The following is a 23,392-nucleotide window of genomic DNA, read 5'->3' as shown; positions in this document are numbered from 1 at the left end:
GGCTTCACAGTCTCACATAGTCTCTTTTATCTGTTCTTTTTTTTTTTTACTAATCACTGATAGAAAACAGAAGAATCATAACTTTGAGCTTTTTTCTTCCCAAAACATATTTTGTTGTTTAATGTTGCACTATGAGCAGAGCTGGACTGGGACAAAAACTCAGCCCTGGCATTTTCTGAAGTGATGTCATGACGAGGACTAAGACAAGACTAACCTGGCAGGGCCGTTTCTAGCTTTGTGGGGGCCAAATACAAGATGCTGTTTGGGGGCCTCTATTGCAAAACTACAATGTAGAAATTCATTTGCCACCTTTTTCAAATTTTTATCCTTTCTTTAACCATTTTTTGCCACTTTTCATCCAAATTAGTTATGCCTTTTACCCAATAAATACTGTTTCCTTTTTTTCCCTAAATTTTGTTCCACATTTTTGTCCTTTTTCACTACTGTTTTGCCCATTTAAGCTACCCTTTGGACCATTTTAGTCACTTTGTCACCCCATAGGAGGGAATTTAGAAAAAGAAGAAACTTGTATCACATACGCCATCTGATGGGTCATGTCAAAATATTCATTCAGGGCTCGTTGTTTCTGGCTCTGTGCTATTCTCCCCCTGTACTTAAGTCAGTCGCTGCACGCCTTCATTCCAGTTACGCACTGTGGGTGGAGAGGACCTGAAATGTAGGTGTTCCCATTCAAATCTGGCTTTACGGCATTCTCCTGTGTGCGTAAGTCCTTTTCCTCTTACGCGCTTCTAACCCTGTAATAAGTGCAGCACCCCCATAAGGTGAAACATTATATTGCACTAGAAATATGGACTTAGTTACATTTGAAGCCACAAGGACTCGTACGTCGCACAGCAGCAGCTGTGATCACTCAGTTGCTGCTGCACGATTAATAAAAACTCTGTCCACGTTGGTCACAGTGATTCAACTATTTTCATACTATGTCTAACATAAAGTCACAGTTTGATCCACTACAGAGTGAAACAAGCTGTCATTTGCAGATGAGGATGGACCAGAAACTGTTCCCTGACCCACACATATTTTAATGAGGCTCAGCTCAGCTCCCTTTAAACTATTTATATTTAAAACTGTGTATTATGGAAGTTAATAGTTCTGTTTCACTGCAAACATCTTTCTGTATTAAAGCAGGACGCTCTGTGGCTGCGTTATTTCTTCATATCTCTATCATCTAACTCTGTCACGCTTTACAGTGATGATGATGATGATGATGATGATGAAGGTGATGATGATCAAGGAATAAGATTTTAACTGTGACTCAGTCACACTGCAATAATCTGATCAAATCAACCTGTTACATTGTTTATCAATGAAGGCGTTTCAAATTAAAAGTGAACTTTATCATTTTCACGGATTTCAATGACATTTACAAGAATTGGGAAAACTCCATGTTCCGTGATTTCTAGACATCACCGCCTCCTTTCTTTCTGCCCGCCTTCATTCACACATACGCGCTTTTGGTGGGCGTGTCAGCAGCCTGGACCGGAGAATACGCGTTGGAGAAAAGCGCGTAACTGCAGTCGCGCAAAAAAGCACTTAAGTCCAGATGGGAGAATAGAACCCTATAAACTTTGGGTCCAAGGCTTACAGAGACAATGCCCCATATACCAGATGGCCAGACTCTGAATACGTTTTTAGTGGAGGTGTTTTACGTTGCTTGAACCCCAATCGTTCTTTTTCTTCGTCTGGCAGGAAGTAATCAGACGTTGGCACTGAGGATGCAAACATTAGATATAGATCACTCGTATCCGTCCCTGTGTTGTAAGTCTTTCAGGAAACCAAAGTCTTCCTTTGGAAATTACATTTGCAGTTCATGCAAACAAGCAATCCAGCATGCATTGACTCAGTGGTGTATTGATGATATGTTTAGTTCAAAAAGGGCTTTTGCAGCGTTACATTCTTTCTCAGGCTTTCAGCCGCGGCTATAAACTCTTTTCAATTCAATATAAATGAAAATGAACACATTTTGTGTCTTTTCTGTTTGCTTTCCAACACCTGCAGACATTGTTTCTCGCGGTGTTTTTGTGCTTTAACCTTGGTTTGCGACTCAGACAAAGACGAACAGATCGGGTCCAGAGATTTCCTCCAGTGTTCCGTGATGTCCGATTCCTCCACCTTTATCCAAACTTGAATTAATTACCCATCACACGTCGCTCCTCGTTTCACTTTATGAATGCTTTGTGTTATATTGAAGCAAAGAGAATAGCAGGGGTCACTTTGAACTTTGTTTTCTCCAATGCGGTGGTGCCAGTAATTTCCTCGCCTTCTGGGAAATTTGCACTTCAATGATGCGTTTTTTGAGTCTGTTTTTTGAACATTGTCATGCAATGCTCAGAAGACTTTTGGAGGGTAATTTCCCTTTGCAGAATATCGCCACACTGTAGTGTTTACTCCTCTTTGGCAGGTCCAGTAATGAACACTGTTTCTCACCTTGCAGAGCAGCATTTAAATATCACATGTAATGAACCTGGCGTGTTGTTGGAACAGAGACACATCTCAAACCTGCAGGATCCGCCGACACCTCATTTAGTGTCCGTTTTTTATTCTGCTCGTAAAAATCAAGCAGTTGGAAAGTAATTACCAGGCCTCACTTCCCTCTGCGGGCACACGTCGGGCCGCTTTTTACAAGCTTCCACTGAATGCTTAATAACGGTTGTTATTTCCTGCTCCTTTGGTTTTAAAAGGCCGGACTGTGGTTGTTAAACAATTAATGCTTAATGTAATAGAGTAATCAATTTTCATAAGCACCCTAAAAATCACATTACTATACTATACAAAATAAAGCTTGTTCCAATAAACAATGTGTGACTATATAATATATATAACCTGCACTACATATATTATATATGTTCCTCATCTTTTTTCTTTATTCTCTATATTTATTATTATTATTATTATTATTATTATTATTATTATTATTATTATTATTATTATTATTATTATATTGCAGTACTAGTAGTAGTCAACAAAAACAAATTCCTTGTATTGTTAAAACTCTACTTGTTAGTAAAACTTCACCACATAATTCACTGTCTAAATTTAAATTTTTTTAAAAAATGTTTTAAACTTTATTTTGTTAAAAAAAATAAATAAAAAAGTCCCAATATTAGATTTAAAAAAAAAAAAAATAAGAGTTGCATCGCCCTGCATCTAAACCTCCAGTATAAGCACTTCGATACATAATTAGTTTTTATTGAATTAATTCAAGTTATTTTTCAGGTTCTTCTCATTTATTTGTTTATTTTTTTTTTTCTTTAAATGTAGAATATTTTTACGTTTAAGACTAAAATGTCTGTAACCCATTGGTTTGATAATAAATGAGTCCATTTTTTCTCACCTACAGTTACAGACTGTGGTTTCTGTTTGAGTTTTGTCACTTGGTCAAACCATTTCACACTATAAAATAAATAATTATGTATGATTCATGTTGACGTCACATCAGAAGTTAATAAGTTATATTGGTACATTCCAGAAATAACATTTTTTCACTTTAAATAGATTTTTTAAAGGGAAAACTCTTCAGGTGTTTCCTCTCCCACATACGGTACATACTGTAAATAACGCACATGTCCAACGTTGTGCATCCAGCACAGATGTTACCGCCTGCTGTTGCCACATCAGCTGATGTTGTGAGAATGTGAACTCTGCCGCTATAATCCAGGATGTGTGAATCATCCGACCGTCATGAGGTATCCACAGGCTTTTTAAACTCTTTCCCAAAGAGCAATTCCTCCTGATAATAAAGACGTAGACTTCAGGCCCAGGAACAGATGTGAGAAATGGGCCACTCAGCACAATCGCAGCTCATTGCAGAGTTAAAACCGTTCCTTGGTTTAGTAAGTGGACGTGGGGTCGCAGCAGCTGCCCACTGTGAGATAGGATATTAAAGTCTTCTTTGGTCTAATTAAGACGTGGGGTCGGAGCACACGGCACTAAAGTCCTGTTTTATGCTTCAAGTCGTCTTTAAGAAATATATAATGTACATGTAAGTGTAATATAACACTGGGGTTGAACGCGTTTACTGAATGGGATGCAGTAATAACCAAAGGAACACAATGTCCTCAGCGTTGAGTCAAATGACAGCTCATTTAATGTGAACTTTTTGAGAAAAGAACACGTGAAACATAAAGGGCACAGTGTACCTCAGTGCCAGGAATAAAGTCGTCGTTCCTGCTTTAGTTCTTGCATTTCTTTTCTTGATGATTCAATTCCAAAATGTTGATTGTTTTATTTGTCGAGACGACTTGACCTTTCATTTAGGCTTGAATTGAACATTCATGTTGGAGGCATAGAGCATGATATTGAATTTTACAGCAGGGCGTTATTATCAGAAAGAAAAAAAAAGGATGTATTGATGATTAAAAGGAAATGTTTTTACCACAGATTATCTGCATCGAAGACAACCCTCTCCCACCTCTAAAATAAAGACTGTGATGAACAAAAATGTGCAATCCACCATGAGGTTGTAATCATTTTTATTTATTAATTTCATTTGAATATTTATTCTATTTTCTTTTTTATCTCCTTAATTTTTTATTTTCCTCTTTTATTTGAATTTATTAGATCTGTATTGGTTTATTTTATTTTATTTAAATTTATTAGATTTTTTTTATTTCATTTTGTTTGATTTTTGATTTTAATTTATTTCATTTTATTAGATTATATTATTTTTTGTTTTCATTTTATTTGATACGTTTTTATTTTCTTAGATTTTTCATTGTCAATTTTATTTATTTCGATTAGATTTTTTTTAAATTTTATTAGATTTTTTAAATTGTTTTATTTCTATTGGATTTTTATTATCTATTTTATTTCATTTTATTAGATTAAATTTATTATTCATTCATATTGTTTTATTTAATTTTTTTGTTTTTTTATTTTATTAGATATCCTTATTATTTCTATTGGATTTTTATTTTCTATTTTATTTCATTTTATTAGATTTTTTTATTTTATTTAATTTTTCTCAATTTTTTTAATTTTAATTTATTTCACTTCATGAGATTATGTTTATTATTTATTTATTTAATTTAACTTTATTAGATTTTTTTTTTTCATTTTATTAGATTTTTTTTTAATTCATTAATTTTATTTTGTCAAAAAATGCTGGGCCACGTTCGCAATCACACTTTTTGAACCCAGCCCCATGAGTTGAGAACCTTTGCCGAGCTGAACGTGTAATCATTGGTTAGTTCAGGATGTAATGTGTGATCCTATGTCCAACTCTGCACTAAACACCCGAGGCCATCATGGCTGGTAAAGCACTAACTTTTCCTCCGTTGAATTGCTTATATTTCAGACAAAGATCTAAACTTTCCTTTTGTTGCACCTCCGTGTGCGTTTCCCCTCAATGGAGCCGTTCCTAAAAGTTTTATGGATCCTAATAACTATAGAATAAATGCCAGACCACAGTAATACTGAGGATTCATTGGGTTTGAATCCCTGGACCCAGTCGGACATTTCCAGCCTGACGAGCCACTGGTGCAGATCTGTATCGACCTCACTAACTGAGCCATGTGGAGCGTTTGATTTATGGATCTGAGTCAAACAGGAGAGTGGTTTTTAAAAAGGAGAATGACCAAGGTCTCCTTAAACAAGCCTGCTTCATTACTCATGACACATGACATCACAGCCGACTGTCACTAACCACTGAGGCTATTTATCGCATACTAACGTACTACTCATACTAATGTATTACTCATAACGTACTACTGATACTAACGTGCTACTCATATTAACGTATTACTCATAACGTACTACTGATACTAACGTATTACTCATACTAACGTACTACTGATACTAACGTGCTACTCATATTAACGTATTACTCATAACGTACTACTGATACTAACGTATTACTCATACTAACGTACTACTCATACTAACGTGCTACTCATACTAACGTATTACTCATAACGTACTACTGATACTAACGTGCTACTCATACTAACGTATTACTCATAACGTACTACTGATACTAACGTACTACTCATACTAACGTACTACTCATAACGTACTACTGATACTAACGTACTACTCATACTAACGTATTACTCATACTAACGTACTACTCATAACGTACTACTGATACTAACGTATTACTCATACTAACGTACTACTCATACTAACGTATTACTCATAACGTACTACTGATACTAACGTATTACTCATACTAACGTACTACTCATACTAACGTATTACTCATAACGTACTACTGATACTAACGTATTACTCATACTAACGTACTACTCATGCTAACGTATTACTCATAACGTACTACTCATACTAACGTATTACTCATACTAACGTATTACTCATACTAACGTACTACTCATACTAGCGTATTACTCATGCTAACGTATTACTCATAACGTACTACTCATACTAACGTATTACTCATGCTAACGTATTACTCATAACGTACTACTCATACTAACGTACTACTCATACTAACGTATTACTCATTCTAACGTATTACTCATACTAACGTACTACTCATACTAAAGTACTATTCATACTAAGTCTGGTGTCTAAATGAGTATGTAGTGTGTTCACATTAGATAGTATGAAAAGATTGAGTATGTGAGAAATACCAGAATGTATATACTATATGGCGACATTTAAGTATGCATGGTAGGCACACTAGTCATACTCCCATGATGCATTCCGAGCAGAACGTAAAATGGTCCTGGGACCGGCTTCAAGCTAAAAATCAAACATCCGCTCTTCAAAATAAAAGCATCTCTTCTTGTCTTCCATTAGTTTTGAACACTTTTGTAAATAGGGCTCTTATTTTGAAGTTAACGGGAAGTTTTGTCAGTAGCATAATTGAGGGTCTCTGAAAATCTCTGAAATGTCGGCATTGAAATGTGTTTCTGTGAGTTTTATGGATGAAATGAGCACATGTTGATATTCTACTTGGTCACTTTCTCACTTCAAATGTTTTCAGAACTTTCAAAGTAAAGGTGGAGAATCAACAGAGATATTTAGCCTCAGTGTGATTCGGGGTTTTTGTTTTTGTAGGTTCCAAATGCATCTTGGGAAAATTGGTAGTATACTTCAGTGGGAATTCTCATCATCCTAATCATACTGATAGTATAGAGTCGATTGTATATACTAGTTTGGTTTGTAGTGGATAGTACGTTAGTGTGCAAATTCAAACACAGCAAAAGATTAATCTTCTTTATTTAGTCTTCTTTAAAGCTGCTGGGCACGATACATTATTTATCAGATAAAGACATAGTGTAGGCCTCATAGATCAATAAGTCCAAGGTCTCTTATTGACCTCATCGCAAACATTTTTGAGTCTCGTAGACGGATGCAAAGAAGTGTTTTTACTTCATTCTTTTTGTGATTTCTTGTGTTTTCCCCCAAAACTCTGCCAAAGTGGCTTCCCAACACTGCTCTGGTGTTTTCACTGAATGTTGCATCAAAACAAGGGTGGATGTGTATTTTGGGGCTAGCTTATTTGGCGCTAGGCAGTGTACACCCACCTAGCACCCAATGAGAGCTGAAGATAGACCCCAGCAGACCCCACGACCCTGAAAAAAAGGATCAAGCAGGTCAGAAAATAGATGGATGCATGGATGAACATGGAAAGATCAGAATGAGGCCGAGATTAAGACTGCTTTCACACCGGTTTAGTCCTGGACTGGGTCTGAATGGGTGGAGAACAGCTGATCATTTTATCTCCTTGGTTTTGAGTCGGTTTGCGTTCAGAGAACAACTTCTGATCAGCTCCAAACAGCCTCTGGTGCAGTTCCGTGAGCTAACCACTACTAGTGTAGAGACTTCTCTACGCAGGGAAACAGAAATCTGAAGAAGAGGCTCTCATCTATGGGTCAAAGCCAGCGCTTATGTTTGTTCTTATACAACATTCAACAATGGAGCAACCAGTTTAATGCCCTGTTTTGCACCATCGCCGGTTCTACTGACCACCCTCAAAACGTTCTAGCAGAAACAATCGCTCTAGAATTCTCCCGTTTGATCCGCTCTAGACTTCATTTGCGTGTTCACACCGAGCAAATAAGGAGGACCATGTGAAAAAAATGCTCTAGGATGTGTCGGTGTGAATGCATCTCAAGAGTGTGTTCACATTGTAGAGTGGTTAAACCGCTCTACGATTCCTTTTCCCTGTTAGTCCACCCATACGAAGCGTAGAGCAGATTTGTCCCATTCGTCCAGAGTCCGTAACTTTACTGGTGTGAAAGTTCCCTAAATATCTCTTGGAGTGAGATGATATCACAGGGAATACTGGGAACATACTAGAACAAGAATGGAGTCAAGCCAATCACTGACCAATCATTGAAATCACAGTAAGAATGAAGTAAAAACACTTCTATGCATCTGTCTGCAGGACTCCACATCCCATAATGCAATGCAATGCAATGCACACTTTTCCAACAATGTCAATAAGAGTGTTTACAGTGGAGATGAAAACAAACTTTCAAGCGGCAATTTCAACCTTTTACGTCTTTTTTAAGCAAATAATCTTTGATTCATTGATCCACGAGGTTAAACTAAGTCTATCTGATTAAAAACAATTGTTTCCAGCAGTTTTAATCTGAAGATTATCATCTGATTCCTCATGAACTCATCTCACCACCATGATAGGAAGCAGATTCTTCAGTCACGTTGCCTCCTACCTCTTGTAACCACTTCTAAATTAATAAATACTAAGATTATCCAGATTATCTGAGGTGAAAACTGATTTCTTTAGGCCTTCTGTGACATTTCCACTCCTTAGTTATTCATGCAGCTCCTCTTGTCTGACTAACTGCATGGTTGCATCTACACTGTGGTCTCCAAACTCTACCAGAGGAAAGGAATCCATTACTTTGACCGTTTTTGACATCTTTTTGTGTCAGACTTGTTTGTTTCTTCCTTGTTTGGATCTGTGCGATGAATCCGTACATGGATCTGTTGGTGGCTGTTGATACAGATGTATCTGCGCTGTCATCCCTGCACTGATTGGGGATTTGTCAGCCAGCTACAACATCACTTTCTCTCTCTCTCAGCTGAGCCTGTGTGCCGGTGTGTGACCTTTTTTTTTCTGTGTTTGCCTGATGAAATTTACCCCAGAGGCAACGGCTGTCGGACTACGTGGCTGCTGAGAGTATTACAAGGAGTAATGAGGGCGTTTTGTTATTTTACAGCAAACAAGTAGGCAGAGGTTAAACGAAGGTCAAAGTTCTGTAAATATTTTCCCAGAAGTCTTAGTAAGAAGGTGGGTGCATGAGTGCTTCCCTTCAGGTGTTCAGGTAAATTAGATCGGCTGAATCTGATGCTTTAAAAATATAAAGTTTCTCAATTTCACATATAATAAATAAAACAAGTTGGATTAGTCAAGGTTGACATTAATATCCACTAAGGCAGTGTTTCTCAAATGGGGTTGTGCACGGGGTACTTGAGAGAGAGAGGGGTAAATTACCAAATTAAAGCATTAAAAATATGTTAAAAAAAATATATATGGTACAGAATAATAAAAACAACAGACAACAATAAAATGACACAAAAACTGCACTGAGGACATTTAACAGACACACAGGACAGTATTTGAAAAGCATGGTCTGCACAGATCTACAGGTGTTTGTTGAGGAGGCCGATGGCAGTGGAAACAAAGGACTTATTCTATGTGTTTGTGCTGAAGCGAGGTAGGCGGTATCTCCATCATAAGCTCCGCCCACAGACTATGACAGCTTTGAACTTTGGCTTTTTTAGAGTTCTGACCATGAGCAGGTCCTAAAGGTCATTTAGGGGGAAAACCTGCAGGTTTTTGTGCATATCTTAACAAAACGCTGCATGTGGTTCTTCAGTTTTAGCAAAAGCTTCAAGAAAACATTTTCATAAAAAACTGCTCTGTAAATCTCATGTAAAAGTAAATCATCATAAAATCATCATAAAGTCATTCAAACATCAAACTATTAAACTAAATTATGCAATTATGGCATGTTTTGATAGTAAAACTATTTGCTGCTTTTGTTTGATACAAAAACCTTAAAACTACACAACTGTGTCACTAATTACAATATTCCACAACCTAAATTATTACAAATTAAAAAAAAAAAAATAAAATAAAAAACTGAATTTTTTTTTTTATGGGTTTAAAAAACATATATACGTATATTTCTGCATTTGTCGTCGTAGGTTGACACTAAGGGTGTGCAATGCCATGATTCTAACGATACGATACGATTCACAGTTTGCATGTCTCGATACAATATATTCCATTATATCCCGATATTAAACAATATGATATACATTGCGATTTATCGCAATATCAATAATAACAATTTTTACTTTTACAAGTACAAAATGGTATGAAATACAATTTATTTCCTTTCATTTTTAAAACTTGCGATGACAAGTAAATGGTAACTAACTGTAATCCAAGTACAAATATCAAAAACAAGTGTTATGTTTATCAAACTGTCAAATTATTATTTTTTCATAAAAAGTGTAATTTTGCTTTTACAACAGATTGTGATTCTGTTATATTTTTAAATTCTTAAAAAAAAAAAATATGTTAGCGCAATGAAATGTTTTTGATTTTTATTTTATTTTTTTCCGTTAAGAAACATGATTAAAAAACTTGATTCGGACATTTTTTGGGTCGATACGATTATTGTGCGGTGAAATATTGCGATATATCGCCACATTGATTTTGTCTAAGAGCCCAAGTTAACGCCACATGAAGTGGAACATTTTCCCGACGCTTTTTTTAATCTACTTTGCACAATTTGTATGCAATAAACTATTTATTTATTTTTCTTATAAAGGAAACCAATAAATTGCCTTATTTTCTGTTGTGTATTTAAATTTGAGATTTAAATAAGCAAATGAATATTTGCATCTCACACAAAGTCAGAGTGAAAAGTCAAATCATCTTTGGACCTGATTTCTGTTGAGGATTCTGCTTTGTGTGGGTTTTTTTTAGCTGCATGAGTCACTGCAGAGTGTCAGAAAGCCATGCCTGGCATCCTGAACATCTGCTTAACACAAAGACACCAACTATAAACCCTAAACCTCAGGAACTCAGCTGGGCTGGCCTCAGCTGGAGAGGCCAAAAAACAAATACCACAGAAATGTTGCAGAGAGTAGAGATGAGCCTCTGATTGCTGACACACACACACACACACACACACACACACCCATCGTTCTTTGGTTATTTTGTTTTACAACCAAATCAAAATAACAAATAAATGGTGTGGTTATTTTTGTTTTACCAACTTAAAAACTGAACAGAAAAATCAAAAACCAGACAAGCAGCGTTTTTTTGTTCATGTTTTAAACTCACCACACAGAGGGGACGCACAGGGGGGCGGACTTTTACTCTGACAAAAAAAGAAGCAACGCACAATAGAAACGTTAATAATACATAAATCAATTTTAAAAAAGGATGTTACGTGAAACATGCACATGATATGTGATTAAAGGAACCAGAGGTGGTGTAATGAATCTACTGATGCTCCTCGTGTCTTGTGATCAACTTTTGTCTATGTTGATGGCTGCCTTTAGTGGCTCGCGGTATTAAAACGTGCATTTTTTTTATACTGCCCTCAAAAAAGCTGTAATTGTTTTAGCAAAAGTTCACAAATCACATCTCTGCCATCGGTGTGAGGGGGACAATATGATACAAGATAATTTTTATCAAACGCAGCACAGTAAAAGTCCGCCCCCGTCTGTGGGTCCCCTCTGTGTGGTGAGCTTAAAACATGAAACTTTTGTCCATAGTTTATACATAAATATCTAAATATCACACAAACAGAAGATTTTATTTTAAAAGAGAAAAAAACGCTGCATATCTGGTATTTCTGTTTTGGTTTTAAGTCAGTAAAAGAAAAAAAAAAAAAGCACACTTTTTTTGTTATTTTGATTTGGTTTGAAAACGGAATAACCAAAGAATGACGGGTACACGGATTAGTTTGGTATCTCTCTTTTATTTTTGTCTCTTAGTTACATAATGACTCATTGCTTTCTGAGATATGGACGTCCTTCGTACAGCACTAACAGCCCAATTAGAAAGCTGTTCAGCCCGAGCTGTTTGCTGTACTCACTTTGGGCTTTTGGGAGTTTTTTTTCTCTTAATTGTATCAAACAAAAGCAGCAAATAGTTTTACTATCAAAACACGCCATAATTGCATAATTGTAAAACTCCTAAAGAAACGATGCCTGGTGTCCTCTCGGCTTCACTAACGTCTCTGCCATACACTCGAGATGTGTTCGAAAGCTCTTGATGAAATTGCAGAAGGCCATTGGATCTGATGAGGATGTTTTTCTGCTGCTTTTTGAAAAGCCTCGGAGAGTCTTTTCCATTTCCAGTGTCAGACTGTGCAGGTCATTCACTGCAGATGGAGTCATAAAAGTGGGAAAGTAACACTTCTGTTTCAGGGGACTTTGTAAAATGTAGCAGTTAATACTTCCAAGCAGTTTGAGATCATCTAGTTTCTCGTCTTGGTGGAAAGAAAGCGCTCGGTTGTTATTGGGATTTATGTTCTCTGGGAACAAAAACCCTTCGTATGTCATTAGGCTTCGTGATAGCAATGCTACTCTATATTTAATTTATTTTCTGTGTTGCACAACTATGCTTTGTGCAAAGCATGAACAATAAACTTCCCTTAAACTGCACTTAACCAGTCAGAACTCCAGCTTTCTTTTTATTGTAACGTGGCCCTTATATGCCGTTGTATATCAAAGATTGAAAAACAATGAAAAATTGTGTATAAATATATGATATTGTCGATTCAATTCGTGAGGGTATATTTTGTGTCGTATACGTCTACTGTAGGATATAACCCTCTATCAGTGATATCTCTAATTTAATGTGCATGGTTTTGGTCCCAATCTGTTGCTAAAATATGATGACTCAGGCTAATCTACTCAGAGCAACGCTGCTACTTAGCAGTAGCATGTTTTCATCACCCAGAAATACTCGGTTTTTTTTGTTTGTTTTTTTTTTACTTGTCTGCACATGCTGTCAAAGAAGTGCAAGCATTATGAGACAGCAATGCATGTTTTGTTATTGCAATAAAATAAATTGATTTATTTTATTGCTTAATTGTGACCATCACCAGCCCTCCCTAAGGAAGGGTAAGAAACATTTTATTATAGGGAGGATATCAAAAGGGAGAGTAGTGTTACACCTAAGTGGGGTGGGGTGGTGGGGGGGGTTGTAGAACATATTGTGCTTATTATGTTTGTGTAATCAAGCCAGTATAGTGACAAGTGTGAAGCTTAGCTATAAAGTTGGTGGTTGTGGACAGAGGGAATGAGTGAGTGGTAATACGAGTTTACAGCGCCATTAGATGAGCAGCTGGTCCCGGTCCACGTAACTGAAGTAGGTCCTCTCTGTGTAGCTACCATCAGCTACTGAAGCCACGCCCACTGTCAACCACCGGGATGGGCTGGTCAGATCCAGCCTAATTCTACATCTTTTAACACCAGACGTGAGCGTTAAGTGTTTAGTTTAGAGCCACAAAGATGCACAACATGGATACTGTGGTATGTGGAGGAGAATCGCTGCTTTTTTTGGTTTTATTTTGTTGTGATGCCATAAAAGTTCAGCAGTGCCTGTCATTGTAAACCACAAGCAGTGGGAAGTTTCTGTACTACATTATTCACCTACCTGGGGGTTATTCTTTATTATGACTTTTCTTTTTCTTTGCTCTCAAACATTCCCTTCTTCCTATTTACTGCTCTGCAGGATATGTTTATTCTGCCTGTTTTTGGCCCCAGGCTTTGTTCCTCCTCCATTGTTGGGTTCAGAGCACTTGTCTATCATTGATTGGCTACAATCTAGGGTTGTAGAGCTTAACTTCTTGTGTAGGAAATAATAAGTGATCCTTTCCTTCAGAAATAAAAGCATGGTTATATTTCTGTTGTATTGGAACTCCAGAGTGGCTGTTCTAGAGACTCTGCCAGTGATTTCATGACCCATTTCTTTCCTTTTTGTTTTATAGGATATTTTACGTGTCTCACGACTCCCAGGATCTGAAGATCTTCAGCTACATTGCTCGAGATGGACAGAGCAACGTCTTCCGCTGTAACGTCTTCAAATCCAAAAAGAAGGTGAGACAAAAGGAATGTTTTCACTGTTGTTCCAGTGGGAATGTAATGGTTGTTTGCATTTAAAGTTAGAAATGATGTGTTTTTCACAAGAATCAAGAAAGTTTGGCCATATCTGGTGCTTCAGGTGTTTTATAATGTGTCGTTTTCCAAAATAAAAAGCCCAAGCTGACACGTTGCTGTCAGGCAGTAATAATTCCTGCTGCACTGTGGGTCTGTCACCATCCAAGTCAGAGGAATAAAGTTTGAATCCATTTTCAGGATGAATCTTGGAGAGCGAAACCAACGGCGTTGCCCGGTTTTTAAAAAATGAGCTTCTGAGATGATCAATTTCAAGGAGTTGATGGTTAAACTGAGCAGGAGTCGATGATTCTCTGAGACTCTGATTCACTGTCTCATCTCACGCAGAACGAGTACCACACATGAGTGCATAAGCACACATTTTATTAAAATGAAAGAAATGACACATGGGAAACTTATTATTATTTTTATTATTATTATTATTTTTTTTATTATTATTATTATTATTATTATTATTATTATTATTATTATTATATTTAGGGCTGGGACTTTAACGCATTAATTGCGATTAATTAATTACAGTAAAACAACAGCGCGCAACCTTTCTCAAGTTCCCAGTATACGATTAATATAATAATAATACTGACGTACAGACTACAATCAGGAGAAGAGGGTGTTAATTTTAGTGAATAAAACTATTCTTAATTCATATTACACATTATGTTTGCACTCAGTGATGAAAATAATAAACACTATTTTGTTGTTTAAGCTCATTTATTGTTTTCATTGATTCAGTCATAAACCAAAATCCATTTAAATTGGAAAAAACGTTGCTTCTCGTGTCAAATATTGTTCGGCCAATAATTTAGATTTAATCGAGATTAATTTATTACTAATTATTCTAATTAATTAGGTTGTTTTTTTTTTCCATCTAGTCCCACCACTAGTTTATTTGTATCATTTATTATAATAAAATCTAAATATTGAATGTTTAAATTAAATGTTTAATTAGAATAAATAAAAGACACATTGATTTTGAACACTGTAACTTTAAATTAATTTCATGACATATGAAAAATACAAGTTGAGAGGTAGACATTACTCTAACTACATACAGTAATAGCCTGTGCTGATTTGGCTTGGTTTGCGTTCACATTGCGCTTTTTGAATCGCTCCACACTGACAGGAAAACACTGTTAGTTTCATTGTAGCTAGAATTCCTCTTATCGCACTAACTTCCGGGATTACTATGTACTATGACGCTGGCTAACGTCTTACCAGAATAAATCAGCGCTCGATCTACGTTCCTACCACAGGTGAGAGTAGAGTTTGGGTCATGACCGAAAAAACAAGATCGTGGGTACAAGCGGCCGAAATGAGTTTCCTAGATAGGGTGAGAAGCTCAGTCATCTGGGAGGGGCTCGGAGTAGAGCCGCTGCTCCTCCTCATTGAGAAGAGCCGGATGAGGTGGTTCGCCTCCCTGGAGAGGCGTTCAGGGCATATGCCTCCGGAAGGAGACCCAGAAGAAGACCCAGGACACGCTGGAGAATATGTTTCTCAGCTTGTCTGGGAACGCCTGGAAGAGCTGGAAGAAGTGTTTGGGAAGAGGGAAGCCTGGGCCTCTCTGCTAGGGATGCTACCCCCAGGACCCCACCATGGACAACCGGCAGATGATGGATGGATGGATGGATAATTCTTGCAGGCAATGGAAACAAAATCAGATTCAGAAAGGATTTTGTTCATCAGGTACAGTTTAAAACAGAATAAGGGATTTAACTTGGCGAAGAACATGCGCATTAACACATCGAGGCAGCCATCTGCGCCACCATCATGTTGAGATGAAAAATTATAAAACAGGAGGAAATGAGAGGGGGAAAAGGCAGATCCTAAACTATGTTTCCTTCGGGGAGCGCAGTGTAGGACTAGGAAAAAACTGTGGAGGGGAGGATGGCAGCCGGCCGCTGGGGGGCACGAGTGTACAGCGCCCCTACAGCTGCCACTATGTGGGAGGGAGGGGGGATTGGGGGCCAAAGAAGGCATTGAAACATGATCCCGGTTGCTTTATTCTGTACAGTTCAGCCCGCCGCAGATGACGTGAAACGACCTTGGGTAGATCTGAGTTCAGAAACAAAGTTCACAGGTGGGGAAAATGGGGAAGTCCTGGTTATTTTTTAGCTTGTCTATCACATGAGTCTGAGTGTTGAGCGCCCTGCCCAATCCATCAGAAATAAATTGCAGCCTGCCCAAAACAGCTGCCGACGTAATCCGGACTTTGCAATAGGTCAGAAAGCTGCCAGCTCCAATCAGCAGCATACCTGCTACTATAATTCCAATCATGTCTTCCATGTCCTCAATGGAAAGGATGGACAGACGTACGACCCTCCACCTCTACCAAGAGTCCATCACGTATCCCAGCGCAAACGTTCCGCCAGGACAGGCGGGCTCACCTCTGGCCGTTCTCTTTGTTGAAAAAATTTGGTCGATTGCATTGAGAGACCAGCTGATCAATTCCATAATTTTGGTTTTCGGACAGAGATGAAGAGAGAGGCTCCTATTAGAATGAACATGGAATGCAGATGAGTAACTTTTATTTGCACCATTTAACTAACGTATCATTTAAATATCTAAATGTGCAGATGTATGAACTGCTCATATGTATTAAATGAAAATGAAATGTCTTTTCTTTACCAGTTAGTGGAAAAAGGGCCTGACTTTAAATCACCCTGGCTTAAATTAAAAAGCTTTTACTGGTGGATCAGCTGTAAAGCTCAGTGAGGATGTCTCTCCTCCTCTCCCATCCACTCTTTACAGGCTGCTAATGAACGAACCGGCCTCTATTATGAACAGCTGAATTGTGGCTGATGGAGCAGACGCTGCTCATCAGAATAGTAAATGTATCAGCCAAGCGATCATTGCATGTGAGCATTGGTGCATTTCCCTCTAAAAAGGAGTGGGTTTATGAGGTTTTTTGAGTCTAAAGCAGTCGGTGTGTTTCCTTCTCAGCTTCAGCTTACGTTTGAGAATTGAAAGTATCATCTTAAACGTCCCAAAATAGTATTAATAGAGACAACTATTGTCATTAATTTTACATTTTATATAAATGCTTCAGAGAAATCACACAATGCAAATTCATTTTTTTTTCCAGTTGTCTTCCGTGATCCTTCGCGATTGAATGTTTTCGAGCAACTTTTGTGACAGCCAATGGCAACTTTTCTTGTTTGGGACGTCCTGCTGGTTATAGATGTTTTACACTCTTATGGCGCTCATTTAGAGCAACAGTTGTGCGTCCTTTTCTAGAACAATAGCTGATGAACCAACATTTGTGGTAGTTATTTCAATCTTTTGTGTCTTTTTATCGAAGGCAGTGAAATCCCTCCACGTGTTGTCCTTAATGCACTCGCATAAACAAACCAAAAGTAGAGAGAAGATTTGAGAGGGTGTGTGAGTTTCAGTCACACACTTTAAAGTGTGAAAATTCCCACCGACACTGCTTTTATGTTGTTTTGGCTCTAATTAACCTTAGAGACAAAATGTGAAAGGATTACATCATTGCATGGTTGAATAAATCCTTAAAGGGATCTGGTTGTGACCTGGAAAATAATCTATGACCGCAGGGGGCGACAATGCCCACTCTGCGTTTATGTAGTAGACAATGACGCAGAGAAGAAGAGCTCTCCTAAGGGACCTTTACTCTCACTTAAAAAGTGTGCTGACACGCTCTGGTGGCTGAAGTTAGTAACACGGACAGTTGAAGGACTCCCACCCAAAAGTACTTCTATCCTCTTCAACAGTCCATGATTCACTCACTAACTTTAGCCACTAGAGCATCAGCCGTGCACTAATGGCTGGTGGCTAACAGTTTTTATCCTCTTTTGGTAAACCAAAGAGGTTTACATCAACATCTTTAACTTTTCCTGATTATTTAGAGCCACCAAAAGCAGCGCCAGTTGTAATTTTTACTAAAAAAAAAAAAAAGCTGCTAAATGATCTAAAAATCAGGTTGAATGTTTCACTCCAATAGAAAACAATGGGATGTTTACAGGCAGTGGGGCCGTGTGACATCATCACAGGCTCTACAACTGTAATTTAATTTAATTTAATTTAATCCCATTTTTAAAAGTTAATAAAATGAATATTGTGCAAAAGAATGTGTTTTGTTAGGCATAGATCTTCTAAGAAGTACATTTAAAAATATTTTAGTTTTGTAAGGTGAAGGATCCCTTAAACATTTAAAGTTTAGTTTAGTTTAGTTTAGTTTAGTTTAGTTTATCCAGTCATTTCTACCATAAAAACTTCTCCAGCTGGTGAGAAAAGTTGAATCTCATTGGATTAAATCAGAAGTATTTGTGATGTTCTCGTGCCCTGACAGAGGGATTGATTTCAGCATTAAGGCCGGGGCGATCAATGATTTTCTCGCTGTTGCTAAAGAGACGCATCTGGTTTCTATTAAACAGGAATTAGCAACTTTTATTGAGCTTCAATAACTCAGGTTAATGATCTCCGTGTGCTTGTTCACTTAAACTAAACTCAAGCTTGTCAAACTAATGGCCTGCCCTCAAGTAAAGTCTGATTTAGCACGAGAGACGACTTTATCTGTGAATGAAACGTTGAACGCTTTCAGTGCACATAAAGAGGTGGTGGTGGTGGTGGAGAAAGTCTGTGATGTAATCACATCACAGAGTCAGAGGAACCAGGGTAGTTTTTATTCAGCCGATCTGACAGGGAGGATGGATGGATGGTTGGTTGGATGGATGGATGGATGGGAGAACGGGAGATGAAGAGAGAGAAAGAGACAGAGATGGTGACAGATGTCCGACATAAGTAGTCGTACATGACTGTTTGAAGGGAAAGGTTGGAAAAGCTTAACGTGGATGACAAATGGCTGCACACGTTGTAAAAAACAGGAGTTAAGAAAGAAGTTTTCATTAAAAGTTGAGCTGGTGGAAAGGAGATGGATGTGAAGAGGATTTCTGCAGCTTTAAGATGTTATTTCAACTACTGCTGGGACTTTATCGCATTAATTACAGAAAAATAGCATTCTAAAAAAAAAAAATAACTTGCTTCTTTTTTTTTTTTTGCACTCCAAACTGCGTGGAACCTTTCTCATTTCATGAGTTCTTGGTGTACCCATAATACTGATGCACAGACCACAACACAAGAAACAGGAGAATTAGGGTTCTAGTGGAGCAGACAGTGTCTGCAATCCACACTGGACACTCAGACAGGGTTCAGAACCACAATTATTATTATTATTATTATTATTATATGTTTATATGTATACTTTTTTATAATAAAATCTAAATATTGAATATTTAAATTAAATGTATAATTAGAATAAATAAAAGATGTATTGATTTTTAAACACTTTAACTTTAAATTAATTTCATGACCATATACAAGTTTGGATGTAGACATTACTTTAACTACATTATATACATTATGGATATACAATAAGTGCTGCTTTTTATTTTAATACACAAAAACACATTTGTTTTAGAAAGTTTACAAAAAATCCTAGAAAAGCACAAATGTATATAGCTCACTTAAATTTAAGTTTGTAATATTCTTTATCTTTTTATGCAATATGACTCAGTGATGTGATATTATTATTATTCATATTATTATTATTCATATTATTATTATTATTATTATTATTATTATTATTATTATTATTATATTAATTTTAATGAAAGAGTATTTTAATTGATTTTTACCACTAATTTCAACACATTATCTCCTTTTCTCAGTAACTTTAGTTACAATTAGGCTTAAGTTTATTACTATCGATACAAAAACATATTTGAACCATGTTCTCTGCAAGTTTCAGAATCCTAAAAAAAATGACCCAGATTCGATTTTCTTCCTCTCAGCAGCTGAGCTCACACTGACTGTAAGATTACAGTAAATCATTTAATCCTTCTATTCAACACGACTCTATCTGTACTGCGTGGGCAACGTCCTCAGGAAATCAGGGAGCTAGCGTAGCCTTCTGGGTTAGCTCTCCGCGTTAGCGCTCGGACGCTGGTCACAGTAGATTTCCTTCAGGCTTTCATTAATATTTCAGATTAAAAATATCATTTGAAGCATCACCTGAAGCTTTGGAATATCAAAGCTTCCTTAATTCAGGCTAAAAGCTTTAATTCCTTGATGCTGATCAACAGTATTTCATATCTTATCTTAAAGTTAGTTTGGCCAAAGTGACAGCGTTACATTATTGAAGCTTTGTGTCTCCTCAGTAAATCACGTTTATGCTTTAATGCAGATTTTTATCTTTCACGCATGCCGAGACTTCTGGGAAGGAAGAGAAAAAATAACCTAAACGTCTGAATTATGAGGCGTTAATGTCTTTGGAAAGCCCTTTTCCAAACTATTCCACATCTGCATGACATAATATACTATCAGAGTTGGCACCAGGATTAAAAAATAAATAAAATCTAACAGCAAGCTTTAAAATCCATTTACCATTTGTTCTTCCATTTAAAAACCAAATCAAAATAACAAATAAACAGTGTGGTTATTTTGTTTTTCTGACTTAAAACCAAAACAGAAATACAGAAAAAACAAAAACCAGCTCAGCAGCTTTTCTTTTTTTTTTTTTTTTTTTTTCAAACTTGTTGTGGATGTTTACGAGGAAACTCAGATGATCATGATTTCATCTCACCACACAGACGTACTTTTATTCTGCTTTGTTTCATAAAAAATGATATTGTATCATATTGTCCACCTCACACTGATGACAGAGGTGTAATTTGTGTGTCAATGACGTTTTGTTAAAGAGTTACTGATGCTGGAAGTCTGAATCTGTGAATATCTGACAACTTTACCGATCAGTGTTACGGTCCAAATAGTATCTAAATAAACTGGTGACTTTTGTTCCCGGTCCAGACATAAAAGAAGCAACACATAAGTCACATTACTGGTGCATTGAAACGTTATTAATACACAAATAAATCAAAACCAAAAAATTGATGTTACGTAAAACAGAGGTGGTGTAGTGAATCTACTGGTGCTCCTCATTTCTTGTGATCAACGTCCTTGTGTGTTGACGGCTGCTGTTAACGGTATTTAAAACGTGCAAAATAAATATTTTTTCTGCCCTCAAAAAAGCTGTAATTGTTTTTGCAAATGTATCAAATGGTAGAAGTTCTAACATCTATTGTTCCTCACGGTTAATAGTCAGTCACCAGTTTATTTAGATACTATTTGGACCGCAACACCGCGAAGCAACATAAACGTGAGCAGATTTTTATGAGCTAAAACATCCACAGACTGAATGAAAACATGAGCAGAACCAGAAAACTGCTGAAATAAATCCTAAACAGATCTATTGTGTGAGGAGACCTGGTCCAGGACCTGGGGAGGGAAACCAGGTGCAGCTCTAATTTCCCCGTAAATATCAAAAATATCTCACAAACAGTTGAAAGTTAAAAAAATAAAATTAAAAAAACAGAAAAACGCTGCTTATCTGGTTTTTGGTTTTTCTGTATTTCTGTTTTAACTTTATGTCAGAAAAACAAAATAAATTTGTTATTTTGATTTGGTTTTAAAACAGAATAACCAAAGAACGAAGGGTACACGGATTCTTTAAGGTGCGACGGTTTGCTACACTTTGCCACGGCTTAGTTTGATCTAACGATGAAGTCATGAGGTAATTACAATTAATTTAACGTTAATGAGAAGTGTTTAATTTAAAGGTTGCTTTAGCTCCCATAATTGTTAAATTCTTCCTCATGTTTGTGTAAATGGTTGAATGACATTAACATTAATAGTTGGTCACAGCCGTCACACACTGAGCTACAACTCAATGGTTCTTGTTCTAATACTTCATGTCCTTCATTGCCTTTTTAAAAAATGACATCAAATATTTGTTCTCTGGTTTCCATGGATACGGTTGATAACGGAGTAGATAGGAAGCGGAAAAGGGCTGAAAATTGTTAATCGAACCTGCTTTACAAATTTTTTTAGTGGGTAAAATTTTTCCTAAAAACAATATGTTAATAAGTATCGCACCCAGAAATGTTTTTTTTTCCAAAATGACTCAGAAAATACACAAAATCACTCAAAATGACTCCAAAAATTTACAAAATGACTAATGAAATGCACAAAATGGAAATGTCTTTCATTGCCATTTTAAAAATTAACATCAAAAAGTTGTTCTGGGGTTTCCATGGATACGGTTGATGATAATGGAGTGGAAAGGAAAAGTGCTGAAAATCATCAATGACTAATAAAATAACCAAAATGACTAATAAAATCACCAAAATGACTCCAAATGACTAATAAAATAACCAAAATGACTAATAAAATAACCAAAATGACTAATAAAATCACCAAAATGACTCCAAATGACTAATAAAATAACCAAAATGACTAATAAAATAACCAAAATGACTAATAAAATAACCAAAATGACTCCAAATGACTCATAAAATAACCAAAATGACTAATAAAATGACCAAAATGACTCAAAATGTTCCTCTTCTAATGTCTTTTTAAATATTGACATCAAAAAGTGGTTCTCGGGTTTCCATGGTGTCAAGGATCAACCGTAGCAGTGGAGGAAGTCAATAAGGAAACCAGGCTCCAGGTTTTGATGCATCAGTTTTATCTGTTTATGTTTTAGTTTGCACCACAAGCACCGTGTACTTCAATCTCCATTCCACTCCCTACTGAACAGAATGAATGTCCTTATATACAGGTGTACCACTAATTAGCCTGTACCAAGCATGGGGTGACACATAATGTGCATATTAAAAGTACAACATAAATATTTACACAAACACTTCCTAACAGACATGATCACAAACACTAACCCTGTATTAATATCATTAATCTTATTTACATCTCCTAAATTATTAAACTACATATTTACATTGAGCTACACACATCCAGCTCCCCTGTTCCTAGTCTCTACTTGGTCTCTCCCACCTGGAACTATAAAAAGGTGTCCAAAAGCCCCGGGGAATTCTTTTACCCGAACACCTCAGGAAAGAGGAAGAGAGCATGCACAGGTAAGCTTTGTTGAAGATCACATTTCAGTCACATGAAAAATACCAGGACATATTTAATTGTTTTATCTTTCATGTCACTGCTAAGTTATTTATCAATGAACTGAAATGTATTTTCTGTGTTTATCACTAGATGAATCCTGTGGCCTGAACCATGTGTTTCACCATTTGACCAATAAATCAATTAAACCAATACAACAAAAATGTCTCTTAATTTCATTAAGCACTGCAGTTTGTCACAGTGTTACAATTGACTCTTTTTTTTAAATTACAACAGTTCA

The 23,392-nt window shown here is 36.6% G+C and overlaps 1 protein-coding gene across 3 annotated transcripts in view; it reads left to right on the top strand.

Annotated features, from left to right (window-relative positions):
* Positions 1-23,392, top strand: part of LOC114462331 (carboxyl-terminal PDZ ligand of neuronal nitric oxide synthase protein-like) — a 165,346-nt gene that overhangs the window by 96,563 nt on the left and 45,391 nt on the right. For all 3 annotated transcript variants that reach the window (XM_028445094.1, XM_028445093.1, XM_028445092.1), the window contains exon 5: positions 13,977-14,085. In XM_028445094.1, the coding sequence (XP_028300895.1) occupies positions 13,977-14,085 (109 nt within the window). The remainder of the gene's footprint in view (positions 1-13,976; positions 14,086-23,392) is intronic.

Source organism: Gouania willdenowi, chromosome 4 (assembly GCF_900634775.1).
Source record: "Gouania willdenowi chromosome 4, fGouWil2.1, whole genome shotgun sequence".
NCBI classification, from domain to species: Eukaryota; Metazoa; Chordata; class Actinopteri; order Blenniiformes; family Gobiesocidae; genus Gouania; species Gouania willdenowi.
This window is presented reverse-complemented; position numbering and strand designations above follow the sequence as displayed.